The sequence below is a fragment of the Suncus etruscus genome, chromosome 11 (genome assembly GCF_024139225.1).
Source record: "Suncus etruscus isolate mSunEtr1 chromosome 11, mSunEtr1.pri.cur, whole genome shotgun sequence".
NCBI lineage: Eukaryota > Metazoa > Chordata > Mammalia > Eulipotyphla > Soricidae > Suncus > Suncus etruscus.
The window spans coordinates 95,532,081-95,555,703 of record NC_064858.1 but is presented as its reverse complement, the minus strand read 5'-3'; the positions used below and the strand labels follow the sequence as shown (position 1 = coordinate 95,555,703).

The window sequence follows — 23,623 nt, the reverse complement described above, 5'->3', positions numbered from 1 at the left end:
TAAAGAGCAAATGAAAAAAATAATAGCTTATAATCCCATTACTTGAAGCAAAGAGAAGGAACAATATTTGTATAAGGACAGTATAATATTTTAAAAATGTAAACCCCCAATTCTGACTATATTACATTCATGGAAATATTTTTTGGTGGAAGAAAAGAGAAGATGTATACAGGGAAATACTAATGTTTACTACAAACACTTCTGACTTATCTAAATTTGTTTAAGGATCATAAATTATTCCATAATAACAAAACAAAAGCAGGTTATAGAACACTATGCATTTATATGATCCCATTTAAAAAGAAAAACCAATACGGTAACATGTGAATGAACAATAACTAAAGGAACTAAGATTAATGACACAGAAACCTTAAATTTCATTTCATTTAATCTCACAAACAGATAAAAGAAAAACAGTTAAGTTAGAAGGATATATACCCTTAAGAACTGTGGCAACTGCTGTAAGTCCTCATAATATTTTTTAGGGGATATCAGGGATAGAACCCAGGGTCTTAGACGTGCAAGGCATGCACTCTCTATTACAGAGCAATATCCCAGGTTTGCTCATAATAGCAGTTTAAATCCTTACTAATTCAAGTTTGAGTAAGCCATTCCACTGTTTTAAAAAAGTTTGCTGTTTTTATAATCCAAATAAATATCAAAAGGTTTAATCTATTTAAGTAAACATTTGCAATAGATAATGTAATCGTATTATTCATAAGAAACTAGTGTAAGCAGTTACTTGTAGAATGCCCTTTATTTATATGCACAGTATGTCTCTCTGCTCCCCTTTAATAATGGCTGTGACATGACACATGTGAAGAGAGGAGACTCTTAAACCATGTGCTTTCTCACTCCTCTCAAGTTCGTCATCCAGAACACCTAGACTTAGAAGCCATGCTTCTCCATTTAGTAAAACAGAATTATGAAGAACTCAGCAATAGTTTGACCATTACCTTTATTTTTTTTCCCCTAAAGAATCTACCAAATGTATTTCCTTTACAAATTGCAGTAAAAGGGGCCTGGAGAGATAGCACAGCAGCATTTGCCTTGCAAGCAGCCGATCCAGGACCAAAGGTGGTTGGTTCGAATCCCGGTGTCCCATATGGTCCCCCGTGCCTGCCAGGAGCTATTTCTGAGCAGACAGCCAGGAGTAACCCCTGAGCACTGCCGGGTGTGACCCAAAAACCAAAAAATAAATAAATAAATAAATAAATAAAAAACCAAATTGCAGTAAAAGAAAACTTCAGGAATTGAGGCACGCTTTCTATCTAATGAACTTGGGTTACTGGAGCTTGCCTTGATTGTAAACATCAACATCACTTCCTCACTCAACAAATATTTGCTGATAGGCTAGAGAGATAGAATTGTTGATAGGACATCTGACTTGCAAGCGACCTGGGTTCGATCCCTGGCATCCCACATGGTCCCCAGAACCAGGAGAAATTCCTAAGTACAGAGTAAGAAGTAACTCCTGAGCATCACCAAGTGTGGTACCCCAAAATTATATATTAGGACAGAGCGATAGTACAGCAGGGAGGGCATTTGTCTTGTACATGGCCAACCTGGGTTCAATCCCCAGCTTTTCATCAGGTCCCCCAAGTTTGCTAGGAGTGACTTCTGAGTGCAGAGCTAGAAGTAATCCCTGAGCACCACCATGTAGTGGTCCAAAAACAAACAAATTTTTTTATCTATTTAGAGATAGGTAATAGATATTTATATAGAAAGATAGATCTATATATAGATAAGCATTGCATATAGAGAGAAAAGCACTCACTGCTTTACAAAGTTCTCAAGATAATCTGCTTTTCATTATTAATACATTTATATACAGTGTCGAATATTTTACTACCAACATTTAACTGTTTAATCAAATAAAGTCATTACTAGTAATCTGGTTGCTATATAGCACAACAAAATTACTTAGATCTACATCATCATAGAAGTTCATACTTACAAGAGCAATGGTTACTTTTTGATGGCTGAGAACATGCATCCTCCTCTGGGAGTCTGACAAAAATAAATGTTTTATCTTCAATTGAGACAGGAAATATTGGATTATCAGAAATCTCCAACTTTGCATCAAATTTTGGAAACTGACGTCTTGAGATTCTGAAAGATAAAGGAATACACCAAGGACATGACTATCTAAAAATTTGTCTTCATATATGATCAGGTAATGCCACTACAGTAGTATCAATTAGTAGATAATAGGGCAAAAAGCCACCCATAGATGTATTTAAAATAGTAAATAAGGTTTAAAATAGAATTAGCAAAGTCCTGCTATACTTATCAATCAGATTCATATAAATTAAAAGCATCAAAAAAATTAAACTAATCAAGGCAGGTGTTTGCCTCAGTTCCCAGGAGAGCAACATGAGGCTTAATCAACTAACAGTTACCCAAGTTCAAGGAGGTAAAAAGCAGAACTAGGAGGCAAATCTAGGACAATTGGTTCTACATCCGTTTCAGTTTTAATACATTGGGTCTGTTTGGGCCTTCTCATCTTTTCACACCACACATGGTCTCTCCCCTACTTCTTCTATGTCTTCTCTCTTCTTCCAGCTTCATTTCCCTAGTGAAAGTATCCATATCTTCTCTTTCCTCTGACTCTTCTTCTCATCCTTCTGGTCTGAATGTTCCAAAACCAGCAAGTCATAAAATAAGGGCTATAAAAATAGTACAGAAGGTAGAGCCCTTTTCTTGCACATGACTGACCTGGGTTTAATCTCTAGCAACCCATATGTTCCCAAACAGCCCCATCAAGAGTGATCTCTAAGGACAGAGCCAGGAATAAGCCCTGGGCACCAACTACTGTGTATGTTCCCAAAATAAAGCAAAGAGTATCAGGAAGAGGACCAAAAAGATGGACTGGGGTTAATGTGACTAAGTTGCATGTAACTGCTGACTATTGTATATAGCCCACTAAGCACTGTCATAAATGATCCCTAAGACAGGCCAGAGAGAGAATACAGTGGATAAGGTATTTGCCTACAGAGCTGACATGGGTTTGATTTCCCAAATCACGTGTGTTACCCTAAGTCCTGCCAGGAGTGATCCCTGAGTGCAGAATCAGGAGCAAATCTTGAGCACTAAAGGGTGTAGTCCAAAAATTGTGATCCCTAAGCACCAAGTTGGACTTTATATATAGCAGAATGACAGGTTTGCTGAAAAGGCACAATAAATAGACTATATTGATCCACTCAAATTCAAAGTTCATAAACATTTTTTTTTGCAGAGAATCACAAAATCAAAATATTTATTTGTTCTTTAGCACATGACAGTGTTAAAACATTCCTACTATAGTACATAAACATTTCTTTACCTTTTATTTCTAATACAACAAAAAGTGCAAATACCTTGTAGCATTGTCCACAATTAGCTCAGATTCTGCTCTATGATTTGTCTTTAATTCAATTGCACAATGTCTTGGCTTAAGAGTTTCAAAAAGATCTTTCAGCAAGTTACCAGGTTCAATGCTGGGTAACTGTCTAATATCACCTAACAGAAAGAAACAAGAAAAATGTCTTGGTACCTGGGTTCCTGAAATTTAGAAAAGCATTTTATATCTTTTTAAAGATACTTAATATAATCAAAGATTCTCAATAGTTGAGAAAGAAGCTCCCAAAAGTCTTTGCTTAAAATTACTCAAAAAAAAAAAAAAAAAGTTAAAAAAATTTTGAGGGGCTTGGTTTTGGGGCCGGCGAGGTGGTGCTAGAGGTAAGGTGTCTGCCTTGCAAATGCTAGCCAAGGAAGTACTGCAGTTCGATCCCCTGGCATCCCATATGGTCCCACCAAGCTAGGGGCAATTTCTGAGCGCTTAGCCAGGAGTAATCCCTGAGCATCAAATGGTGTGGCCCGAAAAAACAAAAACAAAAAAAAAAATTACTCAAGAATATTAATGAACATGAGGGGGAGCAATAATACAGCATGTAGGCTATTTGTTTGGTATGCAGCCAACCCTGGTTTGATTCCTGCCACCGTGTATGGTCCCCTTAGGCTCCACTAGGAGTGACCCTTAAGCACAGAGCCTGACCACCATCAGATGTGACCCACAAACAAAAACAAGAAGGGCAGCATGGTACCTACCCAAATATGATACCTAGAACTTTATATAGTCCCCCACAAACCCATCAAGAGTAATGCAAAAACAGGAGGAAGTCCTGAGTACAGCTGAGTGTGGCCAAAATGTAGGTAGGTAGGTAGGTAGGTAGTTAGGTAGGTAGGTAGGTAGGTAGGTAGGTAGGTAGGTAGGTAGTAGGTAGGTGGGGGGATCGAGGGTGGGTAGGTAGGTAGGTAGGTAGGTAGGTAGGTGGGGGGATCGAGGGTGGGTAGGTAGGTAGGTAGGTAGGTAGAAACATAGGTAGTAGATAGCCAAGTGGATTGCATAATAGATAAATTCCAACAATATCTTGCTCTGCTAAAAACATTTTGGGGGGGGATTAACACTGGCCAGCAGTAACCAGTAACCAGGGGTTATTCCTGGCAGGCTCAGGAGGTCATATGGGATGCCAGAGATTGAACCCTAGGTTGGCCATGTGCAAGGCAAATGCCCAACCCGCTGTGCTATCACTCCAGCCCCCTGCTAAAAACAATATTACTTTAAGCCAAAAAAACAATACAGTTAAGAAAAATATTTACTGAGTGAAACTAAGAAACCTTCTTAAGCCATTCATAGAATTAACTGCCCATTAAATGTTCTCAACAACAACAACAAAATTCTATAAAATTTGATTCTCATATTACAATTCTATGCTTTCTTATGAAATCAAATGGCCTACAGATAACTATTATCCCTTTAACTGTACCTCGTCAGAACTGGAAAGGACTTAAGAGGTTGCACAGTCTAATTTGGGTTATTAACTTAAAATGCTTTTAAGTGGCCTATAAATCAGATTTTTAAAAACTAATTCCTAAGGATCTACATGCTGATTTACTCCGAATCTGTGACATCTTTACTATTTTCATGGTCATCATTTGGGTGATTAGCAGTAACCCTCAAGTATTTAATTGATATCTTTGCCTGCTGATAAATGGCCAATGCAAAGATGTTGCCAAGCCAATATGAAAAAGAAACAGATTGAACTCAGAGCAGCTGAATATGAATGGCATATGTCATCTTATGGAGAGGAAATAAAAACTGGAAAATGGCAAAAAAAAAAAAAAAAAAAAAAAAAAAAAACCAGCTAGCCACTATATTTTCAAACTTTGCTTTAGAACAATATTTCCACTTTAGAAGCCAAATAATTGAGGAAGAGAGAGTGAAGATAAGCAAGAGAAACACAAGCTTCTCCAAATTTGGGGAGAGAGAGCCAAAGAAGGGAGATGCAGGCCACATGCACTCAGGAACCCTCCCAGGCAATAAATATGTTAAAGCAATATTTTAACTTACCAAGGATAATAAGCTTGGAGAGTTTGGAGTGCTCACACAATAAATTCAAAACTGATTTAAAGATTCTTACAGACACCAAACTCCCTTCATCCATAACCAGAACTCTAACAGAAGCAAATTTCCACGGCTTGTTATTGTCCTTGATCCCCACTTTTGTCTTCCATAAATAGAAACTATAATTGACCTACAAAGTAGGATATGTCTAATATCAGGTTATAATATCTAGAAAATTTACCATAGGCATTTTTAATCCAGACATTTAAATGGGGGAGGGGTAGATGGAGGTAGAGCTATAACAGGAGAAAAGTGAAGTAGAAAACACAAAAATACTGATTCAAAAAAAAAACAACAAAACATATCTATGTTCATTGCTGTGCAAGTGCCATAGCCAAGATATGGAAACAATAAAAATGTCCAGTGACTAATAGTAAGCTAGCCAAAGAGGGGACCACCTACTCTAGCAGCCCGGGGGGTGATGGTGGGGGATATGGGTTGCAGGAAGGGAACAGGGATGGGAGAGGACAAATTTGTTGATGGGTATTCCCCTGATTCAATGTTAATATGTACCTAAAATACTACTGTGAAAGATATGTAAGCCAATATGATCAAAATAAAAATTACAAGAAATGTCCAGTGACAGATAAATGGTTACAGAAGTTGTGCCACACACACACACACACACACACATACACATACACACACTCACATATACACACACAATAAAATACTATGAAGCCACAAGAAAAGATAAAATCATGTAGTTTCCCCAAAGGGATGGAACTTGAGAATATCATCTTAAATGAAGTCAAAGGGAGAAGGAAAAATACTGGATGCTCTCACTTATCTGTGGTACTCAGAATAACAAGACAAAGATATAGGAAGAGGTACCAAAGGATGAAAAACCCTTGTCCTGGATTACAAAAATGAGAATGCCAAGGAAGGAGGAGAATTAGGTGCTGGGGGTATTAGGAATAAGACCTAGGATACCATAAGGGCATCATTGGTCAAGGGTGGGTCTCGGGCACTTCAGTGGGGTAGAGGTGAGGTATCTATACATATATATGTATATACATATCTCTACATATGTACATATACATACAAAATTATAAGTCAACACTATCATAAGCAAGTGACCCAAATTATAATAAGCAAAATTTTTGAAGAAATCAATAAAATGTCCTTCCTAATGAGTAGTTAGTGTTTCAATTTATGCTCATACTCAGCACTACTTCACTATAAAAACTTTAAATTGTCTCCTAGGGTGCCAGACCAGAAAAAGTTCCCTTATTCATTTTCATTCCCAAATAAACTTCTCTTGTCTTCCTCACACACACCTATAATACTCCATTCTATAAATAAAGGGTTTACTTTCCAACCACATACAAATGCTCCTTTTCTAGTCTTCTCAACTCTTTTCCAAACATTTAAAATCCACGATCAGGGTCTGAAGAGATAGCACAGCGGTAGGGCACTAGCCTTGCAGGTAGCCAATCCAGGATGGATGGTGGTTCGAATTCAGGCATCTCATATGGTTCCCTGTGCCTGCCAGGAGCGATTTCTGAGTGCAGAGCCAGGAGTAATCCCTGAGCACCACCAGGTATGACACAAAAACAAAACAAAAACACCCACCATCAAAAGAACAATAAAACTAATAAAATCATTTTTAAAAGAAGGAATGGTATTTACTGCTTTAAACATATAGATGGGGAAGAGCAAAGGAGGAAGAATGGAAAGGTGCGTCAGAAGAAGCATAAGGTTACTAGTCACAGGTGGAGAGACTTGGGCACTTCGACGATAGTAAGGTGTGATACCTGTATATCAAAACCATCAAAACCATATTAACAGTATTGTAAACATGTTACCTAAGCTAAAATAATAAAATGTGTATGCACAGATGGAGAAAATTATGTATAAAACTACACCCAGAGAACACCCATACTTCAGTTAACTTAGATATGTCTGCACAGTTTTAAATGTATCATAAATTTTCCCACTGCCACTGGATTCAACATCTTGTTAAATAAAAATCCTTCATATTTTCTACCCAAATGCACCAATTCCCTTCCGCAAACCTCCATTTCTCTCAATCGTCTTGTCTCCCAAGAGAACATTTAGAATTGCCCATTTCCTTTATATAATATATCCAATAACTAAGTTAGCATAGAAATGCGTCAGACTTTCCACTGTGTTTTTAATGAACCAACTCAAGGCTGGCTCCATTTATGTCACTGAGATTACTCCAATAGTCTTGCAGCTAAGTATCCATGCACACTAGTCCAAGATAGGATTCCAGATAAATTATAGGACATGGGGCCAGAGAGACAGTCCAGCCATTCAGATACTTGCCTTGCATGTGACCCCAATCAGGGTTGGATCCACAGCATCCTATATAATCCCTGGAGCCCCACCAAAAGTGATCCCTGAACAGTCATCGTTAAGTCCTGAGCACTATTAAGTGTGACCCAGAGCCAAAAATAAATAAATGAACAAATATAAAATACAAGATACCAAGCTAAATTGATTTCCATATCAATAATGACTTTGTCACAACAAAACAAATGTGTTCATTTGATGCAACATTTATACTTATATTAAAAAATGAGACCAGAGAGATAGCACAGTGGTAGGGCATTTGACTTGCATGCGGCTGACCAGGGAAGGACCCAGTTGGATTCCTGGCATCCAATATGGTCCCCCAGGGACCGGAGAAATAGCATGGAGGTAGGGCGTTTGCCTTATATGCAGAAGGATGGTGGTTCGAATCCCGGCATCCCATATGGTCCTCCGTGCCTGCTGGGGGTGATTTCTGAGCCCAGAGCCAGAAGTAACCCCTGAGCACTGCTGGGTGTAACCCCCCCAAAAAAATTAAATATGGTCCCCCAGCCTGCCAGGGGCATTTTATGAGTGCAGAGTCAGGAGTAACCCCTGAGTGAAACTGGGTGTGGCCCCCAAACCAATCAATCAATAAATCAATCAATAAAATTTTTAAAAATATTATTCATATTTTTATTTGGCCACCCTCACCCATAAGGGGTATGCATGCCACCTTAATGCTTTTCCTGTGCTCTTACACTTTCTGAGTCTAAATGTGGTTTCAGAAATGTTCTCACCAGCAAGCCACACAGCTATTAAATATAAAAACAGATTAGAGTTGGATCATAAGATGAAATTTAGAGATCTTTCTTTGATCTCTCCTGTGCTAATTCAATCCAGCTTAATCAGCCTTGATGGCGGAGTAGAAAACATCATAAACTCTTGAGAAGAGTCTTTTATCAATTAGCTACAATTTAAGAACGAACTTCTTCAAGATTATATTCAGCTCTATGACAAAGGTAAATGGCAAAATAATTTCCAAGATAATTGACGGCTCTTTGATGTTATGTCATTTTCCTTAAAACTAACTTCTTTCACTCTTTTGTTTAGTAACCTAGTAAGTCAAGTTCAAGTTTCTTAGTTAATACTGTAAGAAATGAAGAAAGAGAAATAGCTCCAATGTCATATAGGTTAGAAACCTGACTTTTTCAAAAAGGAAAACAAACCTGAAATCAAGTGTTAGTTCTATATCTTAAATTAGGTTCTTGGGTAAGTCATTTAACACTCCTAAATTTCAAGTTTCAAGCTTCAAATTTTTTTCTGTAAAAACTGGGAACATCGGGGCCAGGCGGTGGCGCTAAAGGTAAGGTGCCTGCCTTGCCTGCGCTGGCCTTGGACGGACCGCGGTTCGATCCCCGGGTGTCCCATATGGTCCCCCAAGCCAGGAGCAACTTCTGAGCACATAGCCAGGAGTAACCCCTGAGCGTTACCGGGTGTGGCCCAAAAACCAAAAAAACAAACAAACAAAAAAAACAACTGGGAACATCGGGGCCGGGGAAAGTGGCGCTAGAGGTAAGGTGTCTGCCTTGCAAGCGCTAGCGTAGGACAGACAGCGGTTCGATCCCCCGGCATCCCATATGGTCCCCCCAAGCCAGGGGTGATTTCTGAGTGCATAGCCAGGAGTAACCCCTGAGCGTCAAATGGGTGTGGCCCAAAAATCAAAAAAAAAAAAAAAAAAAAAGCTGGGAACATCACTGAAGCCCACGTCAGTGATTTATCAGAGTTCATGAGATGATCTCAAAATACAATGTCCAAAAAAGTTTAATTTCTATTATTTTACTATACACTGACTTCAATCAGTGGACTAACCTAAAAAACTTCACAACATATCAAGGCTATTCTCTTCAAACTCTGGAAAGACTTTTCTCCTAAATAAAAGGTCAGTCTCCACACCTGGGCCTCCCAGTTCTTTGCACTCCAATTCAATCACATTTCTTCAGAAACTTTTGCATAGCTAAGTTCCTTGAACTATAAATGGCAAACTAGAGCTAGGAAACCCTCCTCAACTTCTCATAAATGAAAAAAATACATGATTTTAATATAATCGAAGTGAGCGTTTCAAGCATATTAATTTACTTGGAAATCTTAATTTGTGACTCCTAATTGCCAGGCACTATTCTAAGTGAAGAGATAAAGAACTGGGGCCAGAGAAAAAGCACAGTGATAGGGCATTTGCCTTGCACACAGCCAACCTAAGACAGACCTGAATTTGATTCCCGGCATCAACTATGGTCCCTGAGCCTGCCAGGAGTGATTTCTGAGTGCTGAGCCAGGAGTAACCCCTGAGGGCCACTAGGTGTGGCCCAAAAACAAAAAAACAAACCAATAAAGGGATAAAGAACTAAATCAAAGTCCTCACTTTCATGAAACTTTTACTTTAAAAATACAAAGTTGGACTTTTCTTTTTTTTTTCTTTTTTTTTTTTAGTTTTTGGGTCAGACCCGGTGGTGCTCAGGGGTTACTCCTGGCTGTCTGCTCAGAAATAGCTCCTGGCAGGCACGGGGGACCATATGGGACACCGAGATTCGAACCAACCACCTTTGGTCCTGGATCGGCTGCTTGCAAGGCAAACGCCACTGTGCTATCTCTCCGGGCCCAAAGTTGGAGTTTTCTTCCAATTCCTATAATAAATGCTCAAAATATAATAACCTGCAATTCCACATTTGTCACTAGTCTCAATAAGAAAAGCTAAGTGAGAATCTAAACAAACTACATCACTAAACATGTATTTTAGCTGACATTTCGTTCCTAAAGAGACTTTCTTAGTGAGGGAAATATACTGATTTATTTTCTGGTAGAATGGTACTACTCATAGTCCTACTCAAAGATCTCACAGCAACTCAGTAACAGTTTATAGACCAGTGGTTTCCAGTGATAACTGACCAAACAAGTAGATAGTGAGTCAGGAATCCAGAAGACATCCAATAAATACCTACAGATTGTCATGAGGATGAAATAAACTTTTTTGTTGTTGTTGTTTTATTTTTTTTTTCTTTTGTCTTTTTGTTTCGGACCACACAAGGTGATGCTCAGGGGTTATTCCTGGCAGGCATAGGGGGGCACATAGGATCAAACCCAGATCAGCCACCAGCAAAGTTATCCAATGCCCTGCTGCTATGCTATCACTTTGGCTCTTAAGGTAAAAATAACAAGTGCCATCCATGTATCTATTCTGCATCCATGGATCCAGAAGATTCAAGATATATAGATAGAGATATAGGTATCTATAGATGCACAGACACACATAAAGGAATACTACTTAGTTTTCTTTTTTAATGATAAACCTGACATAAATAGGTTTAAAGGGGATCGGACTTCTTGTGTGGTGTATATATCTTACAGAGAAAGATATTTTTCATGATTTCACTTATATGCTGTAAAGAAACAAAACAAGTAAATAAGCAAAGCAAAAATAAACTCTAAGACCACAAGAATAAAATAATGGTTACCAGAAAGGAAGAAATTTGGGGAAAGGAATCAACGGCATAACAATGGATATAAGCAAGATTTCTGGTGATGAATATAATGTAATACAGATGCATGATACATGATGATGTAACAAACACAGAAGCAGAAACTGGAGCGATAGCTCAGAAGGTAGGGCATTTTCCTTGCATGCAGCCAACACAGGTTTAATTCCCGGCATCCCAGATGGTCCCCCGAGCCTGCCAGGAGTTTTTTATGAATACTGAGCCAGTAGTAACTCCTGAGTACTGCCAGATATGGCCCAAAAAACAAAAACAAAAAACAAATACAGATGCATGATACATGATGTCTGTATCTGACATCAAAAGGGTTGTTCTGATGTACATACAAAAATGCCACAGAATTTTGTGTTAACTGTGCATGCAGGCTGCTACCTTGCTATATTGCTTTATTATTCCTAAGAGTATTTGGTAGTCTTTAGGTTTTTCTATGTAGATTATCCGCAAATAGTGATAGTTTAACTTCTTTTCCAATTTGGATCTCTGATTTCTTCTTCTTGTCTGACTGCTATGGGAAAGTCTTCCAAAACTATATTGAATAATATAAGAGTGGTGAAAGTGGAGATGCTTGCCTTGTGCCTCAAATTAGAGCAAAGGCTTTCAATTTTGCAGCACTGAGTATACTGGCTGTGGGTTTGTTATATATCTTGAGATATATATCCCTCTGTGCTTTTTAAAAAAAAATCATGAATGACCTTTCTGTGATGAAACTTATTTCACGTAGAAGGGGAGTAATAAATGGTCAAAGGCAACAAAACTGGAGTTAGTACACAGAACTGAATTTGCTGAAGTGGGAAGAAGAATGAAGCTCTTTGGACACTGGAAATGGGTGTGGTACTGGGTCTAAGTATGCATAAAAGTTTTTTTTGGTTTGGGAGCCACGCCTGGCAGTGCTCAGGAGTTACTCCTGGCTCTTCATACAGAAATCACTCCTTGCAGGTTCAGGAGACCATACGGGATACCAGGAATCAATCCCAGGTTCTTCCCGGGTCATTTGCGTGGAAGGCAAATACCCTACCACTATGCTATCACTCCAGTCCCTGCATAACACTATTATTAACAATAAGTCACAGTACCTCAGTAAAAATGGGGCAGAGGGGAAAACATAAAGACCTGAAGCTTGTCTTTAAGATCAATATTCCTTTTCCTTTATAATTAAAGATTATTTACAATATTGGTAATTTTATACGCTTTTAGACATACAATGCTACTGCTACTCACATACCACTAAAGGAGCAATATCCCTGCACCACTACCCCTAGTTCTTATCTACAGAAAAATAGTTTTTACCTGGCACAGTGTGTAGGCATGTAAACCTGTTTTCTGTCTCAGTAAACCAGCCGCCTTGCCCGTAGGTGCTGTAAGTAAAACTTCTATGGCCCTCTCTGTCTTCATTAGGTTTTCATCAGTAAAGTCCATCCATTCTTCTGGGACGTCCTGGTCCTGCTCAAAATCTTTACAAGCTTTTTCTACTTCACTTTCTTCCAGCTGCTCAATGTGCTTAAAGAGATGGCTGACGATTGTGGTCTTCCCACAACCACCTTTGCCACTTATGACAGTCACAGCATTAGAACAAATCATTTCCAATGCAGTCACCTGATCCCGATCCAGTGGTACTTCACTGATTTCAGCAGTGACTTTATTCTCCGTGTCATCCCAGAGATGGTCTCGGCTGTTCTGTGTGTCCAGAATGTGAACAGAGTCTTCCAATCTTGATTCATCAGGTTGATTTTCATTCAATGTGTCATTGCTTATGGGATCCTCTGGTTTTGTGGGGTGAATAGAAGTAAGCACCTTTTCAACATCAATATGCAAATGCCACGAAGGTCTGGTCATCAGATCTCCTATTGAAATGGCAATATCTTTTTCAGCTTGGTATAAGTCAGAAAGAAAGACATAGCTTTTCTCATATGTCACTACACCAATATCCTTCATGAACTTCAGAGATTGGCAAGCGTCTGGGAAAAACATGAATTCTGACAATAGGGATGTTAAATCAGTTACTTCCACATATGTGTGTCCATATTCTCGGCAGAGCTGCTTCAGTTTAGAATATATTATTAAAGCATTCTTCTCCAAGTCAGTCATCAGTGCAAGAAGAGATTCACATTGACTAAATGCCGTCCAACTGGCCTCACATCGCAGAAGATTCAACTCTTTGTAGGTTAGCTTTAAAAAAAAAAAACCTGGAAATGTTGACCACTATAAGCATTAAACTAAACATATGTTACTACTACGTGTAAGTCCCAGAAGATATGTATTTCAATGAAATTTGGAGGAAAAAACTATTGAGAATAAATACATTATTAACTTTCCTTATTTGATCAAATTATCTAGTTCATTTTAATTAAAATTATTATCAAAGGAATCCACATATAATTTTTAAAGAGTTTAAGTAACACTATGAAGTTTATCACTCACCAAAAAAAAGGAATCTTCTGCTTTAGTTTTTGTTTGTTTGTTTTTGTTTTGGGGACACGCCTGGCAGTGCTCAGGGGTTGCTCCTGAGTAAGCACTCAGAAATTAATCGTGGCAGGCACTGGGAACCATATGGGATGCTGGAGATGGAAACCAGTCATCTGTGTGCAAGGCAAAGGCCTTACTTGCTGTGCTATTATTCTGGCCCGATTTTCCTTAAAAAAAATTTTTTTTTTTTGGTTTTGGGATCATACCCAATAGCTCTCAGGGGTTACTTCTAGCTCTATGCTCAGATATTGCTCCTGGAAGGCTTGGGAACCATATGGGATGCCAGGATTCAAACCAATGACCTTCTGCATGTAAGCAAATGCATGCAGATGACTACCTCCATGCTCTCCAGACCCTTTCCTTATTTTTTTTTTTTTTTTTGGTTTTTGGGCCACACCCTGTGACGCTCAGGGGTTACTCCTGGCTATACGCTCAGAAGTCGCTCCTGGCTTCTTGGGGGACCATATGGGACGCCGGGGGATCGAACCGCGGTCCGTCCTAGGCTAGCGCAGGCAAGGCAGGCACCTTACCTCCAGCGCCACCGCCCGGCCCCATCTTTCCTTAATTTTTTAAAGTAACACATTCAATAAATCTAGTATTTCTTCCAGAATTTATCTCCACATACAAGTGTTTAATATGATAGATATGCTTGATATATATTAAAAATTTTAAATATAGTCTTTCTATATGTAAAAATGTATATAAATGACATATGCTTGGTACATTAAAAAGTTTAAGTTTAATCTCCTCATATGAAGTCTTTAATAGGAGATCTCTGTATATGTATGCTACCCTGAGCACTGCTATAGGGGCTCTTCTTCTTCTTCTTTTTTTTTTTTTTTTTTGCCTTTTTGGGCCACACCCAGTAATACTCAGGGGTTACTCCTGGTTATGCGCTCAGAAATCAATCACTTCTGGCTTGGGGGACCATATAGGACTCTGGGGGGATAGAACCACAGTTAGCGCATGCCTGCAAGACAAATACCCAACAGCTTTTGCCACCGCTCCAGCCCCTGGGGTCTCTTCTGAGCACAGAGACTATATTGGCCACTGAGCACCACTGGATGCAATCCAAAAACTAAAAGCCAAAACAAACAAACAAACAGGAAAGGGAAAGGAATAGGGTTGAGAAAGGGTACTAGAGCAACAAAATGTTATATGAACTTGCCAAACTAATTGTATTTGTGTCTTCATGGATCTATATTATAGGTATGAGTAGAAATGTAGTTTTTTAAAAAGTAGTCCACTATGATTAAAATAAAAATTATATTTAAAAAAAGTCATATTACAATACACAAATCTATTATAAAACCTTGAAGTCCTTCATTTTGTTATTTTGTTTTTCCTTTATAAATCAGGCATATTTTTTACATAAGAATTAGTTATAAATCTATACTTAGTTGTAACATGCAGGTAAAATATATCAATACTGGAATCCATATAAATTTTTTTCTTTTGAAAGTGTCAAACGCCACCTTATGCAAAAACATTAAATGCTAAGCAAATGCTGTACTTACTTTACTAAATCCAAGTTTCCATGGATTTGTAGTTAAAATCTCTTCTATGGTTTCCAACACATCTTCAGAACCTGACCTTATGAGCCATTTAAAATGTCGAGGCAGAAGAATTGGAAGGAATTCCATTATTTTGGGAAACTGCAAAGCTGTCATGACAATCATAAATGGAACTACAACATAGCAAAAAAAGAACAAATCAAAATAAAGAAATATACAGAACAGGTTTGATGGACTTTCTCGTTTAGCACAACCAGGTCAAGAAATTCACCACTGGTCCACAGAACCCTGGGAAGATGGCTGTTAGGGTTAGGGTCAGTGTTCTACTCCATCACCACATGTGGCCCCTCAGGATTATAGGAAGTACCATAACTAACAAAAAATATATCATTTCATATTAGAGCAATTACTTTTTATAATAATGTGGCTTTAACAAAACCACATTTGTTAATGTAATATGGTTTTAACATAACCAAAATGCATGTGCTTTAAATGCTTAGATGGCCACTTCTTAGTTTTTTATCGCCTTTGGCTTGCAATATAATCAGAATGCAACTTCTGACACAATGATATAAATTCAAAGTTATGCCTAAAAATGAACTCATTTATAAACTAACTCTGAAAAACCACCTGACTACAGTCATGATTCTTTTGTCATGGAATTCAGTAAATACACAGTCAAATGTATTTGAGAAAATAAATGAAATATTCTATATAAATCAAAGTCTAGAAAATAAGCCCATTTTAAAAGTATAAGAGTGAGGATTTGACAAGGATCTGACAAAAGCCAAGTTCAAGTTCACTGGTCACCAGAAGATCCACATTTCTAAGTGGGGCTTTACTAAATTTAATGTGGATGAGCTTGAAGACATGGGGGCTGAGAAGAAGTTCTTCCCAGATGTCTGTGGGGTCAGAGACATTACTAATTGTGGGTTAATAGACAAATAAGGAGCAGCACTCTGAGAAACTCAGAGCTGCCCCCTCCCATTTTCCCACTCCCTGCTAAACACTCCTGCTTCTTAAGCAAACAAACAAACAAAATAAAAAAACCTTATTTGGGGCCGGAGAGGTGGCACAAGTGGTAGGGCATTTGCTCTGCATGCAGCTAACCTAGGACAGACCACGGTTGAATCCCCTGGCATCCAATATGGTCCCCTAAGCCAGGAGCGATTTCTGAGTGCATAGCCAGGAGTAACCCCTGAGCGTCACTGGGTGTGGCCCAACAACCAAAATAAGAAAAAAAAAAGAAAAAACAACAACTTATTTTTTAAACTATCTAGACTGGAATGTTTCCAAAAGAGTTACTCATATACTTGCCATTCTCTTTTAAGTTCTTTAACAAAACAGTTGACTACTAAATTTTTCTTAATGACTTAAAGTAATTTCATAGACACAAAAGAAATAAGGAAAGTGAAACTCAGTCTAGCACTGGAAAGACCTGAATAAAGTCAAAAGAAAAATCTCATTCAATCTCATCTGAACTCTCCATATTACAGGTGAGGAATGTGGAATGCCAATGATATACTCCAAATAGACTATCAGTGCACTTTGCCAAACCAATTTTAGGAATGAAGGAAAGGCAGCTTCCAAGGAATTCTCAGGGGACCCAGAAGCCACTCCCAGCAATACTTCGCCCTCCACATAGTTCAATGGTAGAGCCAGAGCATGTGCCTATGGCAGTGCTCAGGAGACTCAAGTACATACTCAATGGTGCTGGAGAGGGGGGGGCAGGAATATGGCCCTGGGGAGTAAGCCAAGGTACTTCACAAGCAAAGCATGGTCTCTGGCTCCTCTCCTATCTCCTTGGCCCCTGATCAAATCAATTTTCAAAAAGAAGACTCTGCTAAGACACTATGACAGCAGTATTTTAAAAATACCCATCACTGAACACAAATTTGGTAATGTAATTAGGCCTTTTACCCTGAACATTGGCATAATGATTTGGCTCAGGCCTCAGAAGAATGGGTGTCGCCCACACACCTGAACTATGGAAACAACCACAATTGTCTTTAACATTCCCAGGATCCAAGCCTCTACCAGAGAAGACTTACCACTGCTTTGGCATTGACTGACTCCAAAGAGTACTCTGCATTTAATGATATGCTGAAACTAGAGGATGCTCCACATCAGCCTGACATCAACGAAAGAAATGCACAGAATCCAGAGTCTTTAAATATAAAAGTCTGATACCAACTATAGCTAAAGTGTGAAAAAGTTTCACCAGGACCTTGAGAATGACTGGAGTTGGATAGACTGGTATGCCTGGAACCCAGAGTCTGTCTTATGCCAATACACTTCTGGGGTGAGGCCTTTTTGTAATCAGGTCAAGGATTTTTTTTTCCCATTTTCTCCATTTTTCTGGACCTATGCAAACTTTGGCAATTGCCACTATCACACCTTTACTATATTTTTTTACTCTTATCCTTTAAGGAAAAAAATACAACTCACTGAACTTAAAAACAAATTACTGTAGTAGAATGCCTGTCTCGAAAACAGGCAGAGGATGGGAAGGGGGGAGGGGGTAATGTTGCACTGGTGAAGGGGGGTGTTCTGGTTATGATTGTAACCCAAATATGATCATGTTACATAAATAAAAAATATATTTAATTAAAAAAAATAAAATAAAATGACATATCTGGCATCTCAAAAAAAAAAAATACCCATCACTAATGACCTCAATTTCACTTAAACTTGTTGATAAGAATCACTTACTTTTGTTTTCTACCATAAAGTTCATTTCAGAATCCAGGGGTAATTCTTCCTGATTTCTCTGTTTCGATTGCTTTTGTTCCTTCCTTTCCATTTCCTTCTGGAATGTTCTCAGTGTTTCCCTAAGATTTCCAAAGTTGAGGTTTTTGTAACTTGAGACTTCATTTATCCATACTGAGAACTTATTTCTATTTTCAGCAGAGACATTACAATCCTTCAGAAAAAGGGAACAGATGTGTTCTTGATTTGGTGGTGCCATATCATACTGTAAAAAGTAAGATGGAAATCCTTGAGTTTGATAGTTCTTCTTTCCCAGAGGTTTTACGTGAACCTTCACTCGCCACCAAGGATTGGTCATTGGAAAACGTCCAAATACATCACAATTCTCTTGAGTGTTTTCATCAATAATTTTAACTTTGAAAGAAAAGAGTTAATTTAAAATATTTTAAATCATTTTCACACTGTTTCATCAAATCCACCATTCTCTAACCAGTGGTCTTTAATCATAAGTCCCATGTCAGCCTGCAGGTACTAAAAAACTGTTCTACTGTGTTGGTTATAACTATCAGGGACCACAATATAGGAGAAGTGTTGGTACACAAGTGTAAAAAGGCTAATGAACCCTACTCTCCAAGATGTCTATTGAGTTGTACACATTTCACATAGAACTGAATGTTTTTTGTTCTTTTGTTTCTGAATTTTTAGGGTGTAGTTTTTTGGTTTTTAGGGGGGGGTTGTTTGTTTGGTTTGGTTTTTGGGCCACACCCGGTGATGTTCAGGGGTTACTCCTGGCTATGTGCTCAGAAATCGCCCCTGGCTTGGGGGACCGTATGGGATGCCAGAGAATAGAACCGGGGTCTGTCCTAGGCTATCTCGGGCAAGGCAAACACCTTACCTCTTGTGCCACCGCTCTGGCCCATGTTTTGTTTTGTTTTGTTTTGTTTTGTTTTCTGTCTACTTCTAGTGTTGCTTGGGAGACCAAAGGTAGCATGGGCTTCCTACATGCCATGCCATGTAGCTCCATCCCCTTGGCCTAATTAGCAGGTCCTGTTTATCTGAACTGTACATTCTCTAGAACAAAACATCTCTTCTCTTTGTAGTCTAAGAAGTAAGCATGGTACATGGCAAAAGTCTACTTCTAGTTTTGTTGGTTTTTTTTTTGGGGGGGGTGTTTGTTGGTTTAGTTTGGGGGCTACACCTCGCTCAGGGATCACTCCTGGCTCTACTGTTGCTGTATGACTACCTATGGGCTGTACTACTGCTCTAGCTCCCTACAATTCCTTTTAAAAGCACTCTTCTCTCAGTTAATCTGACCTCAGTAAATACTGACATTTCTGAAATTTCTGAAAATATTTTGGTTCATCCAATCACAGGACCTTTGAATTAACAATTCCATCTGCCTTAAGGGGAGCTTGCTATCTTTCTGTTGACACTATTTACTATAGATCCCAGCTTTTCGAAGAGCTTTTCCTGACTGTCATGACTTTCATGGTACTACTTGCTTCTAAGCACTAAAAAATATAATTTCTGTGTTTAAGACATTCATTTTATTTTAAACCTATGGAGTAAATGTCTACCTACTCCTAGCTCCCAAGAGAGCAATTTCTTTATTTTATCTCTCCAGTATCCCAGCATCAGACACTTGGCTTGGAACATAGGAGTCTGCCAGTAATACTTCTGGAATAAACGACTATACCTTCTGGTAATACTTGAAAATTTTCTGAGTCTCTGCTGTCTTCTTACATGACTAACTAAATTGTAAGTAACTAAATAAAAGGGCTGGTGCTGTGGCGCAAGCGGTAGGGCATTGCCTTGTACGTACTAACCTAGGACAGACTGGGATTAATCCCCCTGTGTCCCAAATGGTTCTCCAAGCCAGGAGTGATTTCTGAGCGCATAGCCAGGAGTACCCTCTGAGCATCACCGGGTGTGGCCCAAAAACCAAGACAACAACAACAAAAACCAAACACTAAATAAAGTGGGGCTGAGCAATAGCACAGTGGTAGGGCCTTTGCCTTGCACATGGCCAACCCCAGTAAGATCCAGGTTTGATCCCCCGCATCCTATATGGTATCCTCGGGTATGCCCCAAAACAAAAACAAATAAACAAAAGCTAAATAAAATATAAAAATAAACCAGTGACACTAAAGTTCAGTGACACTAGCTGCAATTCAAAGTTTTCAAAAGCTACACGAGGCTACTAAACTTACTAAACTGCTATAATGGACAGGGCAAATCTAAAATAAGACCACTAACCCAGAAAGGTCTCCTGAAAAGCACTGGTCAGAATATGAAAATATGGGCCCGGAGAGATAGCACAGCGGCGTTTGCCTTGCAAGCAGCCGATCCAGGACCAAAGGTGGTTGGTTCGAATCCCGGTGTCCCATATGGTCCCCCGTGCCTGCCAGGAGCTATTTCTGAGCAGACAGCCAGGAGTAACCCCTACGCATGCCAGGTGTGGCCCAAAAACCAAAAAAAAAAAAAAAGAATATGAAAATATTCTTAAATGTCAGTACCAGCATCTGCACAGACCTAATTTATAGACCTCACAAGTAAACACAGATCACAGCTAACAGAATAACAAAGTCTTGAAGCGTTGAGCGGTTAGAAAATAAGAACCTGGCCAAAAAACAAAACAAAACAAAAAAAAACCTGTCCTTATTTTTGGGGCCGGGTAGGTGGCGCTGGAGGTAAGGTGTCTGCCTTGCAAGCGCTAGCCAAGGAAGGACCGCGGTTCGATCCCCCGGCGTCCCATATGGTCCCCCCAAGCCAGGGGCGATTTCTGAGCGCATAGCCAGGAGTAACCCCTGAGCGTCAAATGGGTGTGGCCCAAAAACCAAAAAAAAAAAAAAAAATAAGAACCTGGGCCGGAGAGATAGCACAGCGGCATTTGCCTTGCAAGCAGCCAATCCAGGACCAAAGGTGGTTAGTTCGAATCCCGGTGTCCCATATGGTCCCCCGTGCCTGCCAGGAGCTATTTCTGAGCCTGGAGCCAGGAGTAACCCCTGAGCACCGCTGGGTGTGGCCCAAAAACAAAACAAAAAAAAAAAAAAAAAGAAAGAAAGAAAGAAAGAAAGAAAGAAAGAAAGAAAGAAAGAAAGAAAGAAAGAAAGAAAGAAAGAAAGAAAGAAAGAAAGAAAGAAAGAAAGAAAAGAAGGAAGGAAGGAAGGAAGGAAGGAAGGAAGGAAGGAAGGAAGGAAGGAAGGAAGGAAGGAAGGAAGGAAGGAAGGAAGGAAAGAGAAAAAAAAGAAAATAACAACCTAACCGAATATAAACAAAATAGTGTGCTGCCATCCCATGCACAAGGTGCAAGAACTCACAGGCCGCCCACATCTTCCCTCTTGCCATGCTTATCTACTTTCACACTTGCACGCTGGGAATTTGTACTGGGGCTCCCTCTCCACCTTTGGAGAAACCCACAATCTCTCTTGAGGCCTCTCTGCCTGTCTGTCTGTCTCTCCCTCTCCAATCTCCCTGCCTCAACATTTTTAAATTAAAAAATAAAAGTCGATTTTGCAAAAGTAAGTAAATAAATAAACATAGCACTTAGGTCACTGGTCTCCTGAGCACCACCTCCAGTTTTTTGGCCTGCAAAACTATGTGATCGGCGGTAAGCATTCAATGAAATAATGCATGGAAGGCACCAGGGTAAGAGCCAGCATTTTGGGCTCATCACTACTTCTGTTATTGACATTTTACCCTAAGCAAGACAGCTAGGCCAACTTCAAGGAGTCTGCAAGCGGTGGTGGAGCCCTACTTGGGACAGGGCACTAGTCGCCACCCTCCACCCCCATGCATGGCAAGGGGCCTTGCTCGCTCACCATGGAGGCGCCCAGGTAGACTGCCAGCTACCACTCCCCCGCTGCAGAGCTCCTCGGCGTCCACGAACGCAGAGTCGTCCTCCTCCTCCTCTTCATCCTCCTTGAGATACTCAATATCCTCCTCCTCCACGTCCTTGGGTGGAAGCAAAGGTCCCAGCAGCTGGCGCGAAGACTGACTCTTGCACGCCATTCTCACTCCCGCCCCGGGCAACTTCTTGTAAATTTCGGGCCATGATCGACCAATGAGCGGCCGGATTGGAAACATCCACTTCCGGGAACGCCCCCAGGCGGCAGGGCCGCCTCCCGCGAGCGTGGATTGGAGAAGAACGTGGTGACGTAGGAATGGGGCGTGGTCTTAACGGGCCTTTGGGCGGGGCTTGGAAGGGATTCCCCGGGTCCTGGCTTCGTGCTCTAGCGTTCTTGGGCTGCTGGACTTGGAATTGGAACAAGCTCCAGTGAGTTTTCTTTTCTTCTTTTCTTTTCTTTTCTTTTCTTTTCTTTTCTTTTCTTTTCTTTTCTTTTCTTTTCTTTTCTTTTCTTTTTTCTCTCTTTCCTTTTCCTTTTCCTTTTTTCTTTTCCTCTTTTCTTTTTTCTTTCTTTATTTCTACTTTTCTTTTCCTTTTCTACGTTTTTTCTTTCTTTTATTTTTTCTCTTTTCTCTTTTCTTTCTCCTTTCTTTTTCTTTCTTTTACTTTCCTTTCTTTCCTGCTCCTTTCTTTCTCCTTTCTTTTTCTTTATTTTGTCTTTATTTCTTCCTTCCCTTCCATCATTCCTTTCCTTCCTTTCTTTCTTCTTTCCTTCTTTCCCCCTTTCATTCTTCCTTTTCTTCCTTCCTTCCTTCCTTTTTTCTTTTCTTTCCTTTCTTTTTTTTATTTTTTTTAATTTTATTATTTTTAATTATGAGAACAAAGATGCAAAGAAAGAGGACAAGGTAAAGTTACAGTGGAAGGACAATCTCCCATAACATAATTCTCAGAAGTCCCCTTGCTGATATCTTAACTTTGAACTTTCAGCCAAAGAACATTAAGACAAACAAAATAGAATCCATGTACAATTACTTTGTCCCTCAAGTCCCCAGATTGTAGCACATTATAATATTTCTTAACAGCACACAAGGCAATCTAAAGCCATAAAACTTACGTAACTCCTTAAACATTAGAGGCATAGTATTTTTTACATTTCCCTGTACATGCATATTAGCTTAAGTTAACCTCAAATTTTAAGTGGGTTTTTTTTAAGGATTAGAGTCAGTCCTTTTTTTTTTTAATCACCCTGAGATACAGTTACAACGTTTTGCAGGATTGAGTTTTAGTTATACAATATACAACAACCATCCCTTCACCAATGCACAATTCCCAGTTTGTGCTATGTCTCAGTTTGTGCATTTTTATGCTTTAGCCAGATTTGGAGACCATGGGATTCGATGACAGTTTGATCTTTTCTTCCATAAGTGAATCCTAATGACACAAGCTTCTTTCAATGTTCTCTTGGGGCTGCTCATAGCACAGAGTAGAAAAAAGAATGTGGAAAGAGTTGGAGAGAAAGGAGAGTATGAGGGTCAGAGAGATAGCAAAGCAGTAGAGAGCGTTTGCCTTGCACGTAGCCAACCTAGGACCGACAAGGGTTCGATCCCTGGCATCCCTGATCCTGCCAGGAGCAATTTCTGAGGAGAGAGAGAGAGAGAGAGAGAGAGAGAGAGAGAGAGAGAGAGAGAGAGAGAGAGAGAGAGACAGACAGAGAGACAGAGAGAGAGAGAGAGACAGAGAGAGAGAGACAGAGACAGAGACAGAGACAGAGAGAGACAGAGACAGAGAGAGAGACAGAGACAGAGACAGACAGAGACAGAGACAGAGAGAGCATTGT

The 23,623-nt window shown here is 39.5% G+C and overlaps 1 protein-coding gene across 1 annotated transcript in view; it reads right to left on the bottom strand.

Moving 5' to 3' along the window:
* HELB (DNA helicase B) overlaps positions 1 to 21,950 on the bottom strand; it is a 41,454-nt gene extending 19,504 nt beyond the window's left edge. The window contains exons 1-7 of the mRNA XM_049782790.1: positions 21,761 to 21,950; positions 17,943 to 18,353; positions 15,234 to 15,403; positions 12,541 to 13,419; positions 5,393 to 5,576; positions 3,360 to 3,501; positions 1,958 to 2,112 (exon numbers count right to left, since the gene is read on the bottom strand). Of these exons, the coding sequence (XP_049638747.1) occupies positions 1,958 to 2,112; positions 3,360 to 3,501; positions 5,393 to 5,576; positions 12,541 to 13,419; positions 15,234 to 15,403; positions 17,943 to 18,353; positions 21,761 to 21,950 (2,131 nt within the window). The remainder of the gene's footprint in view (positions 1 to 1,957; positions 2,113 to 3,359; positions 3,502 to 5,392; positions 5,577 to 12,540; positions 13,420 to 15,233; positions 15,404 to 17,942; positions 18,354 to 21,760) is intronic.
* Positions 21,951 to 23,623: the final 1,673 nt, after the last annotated feature.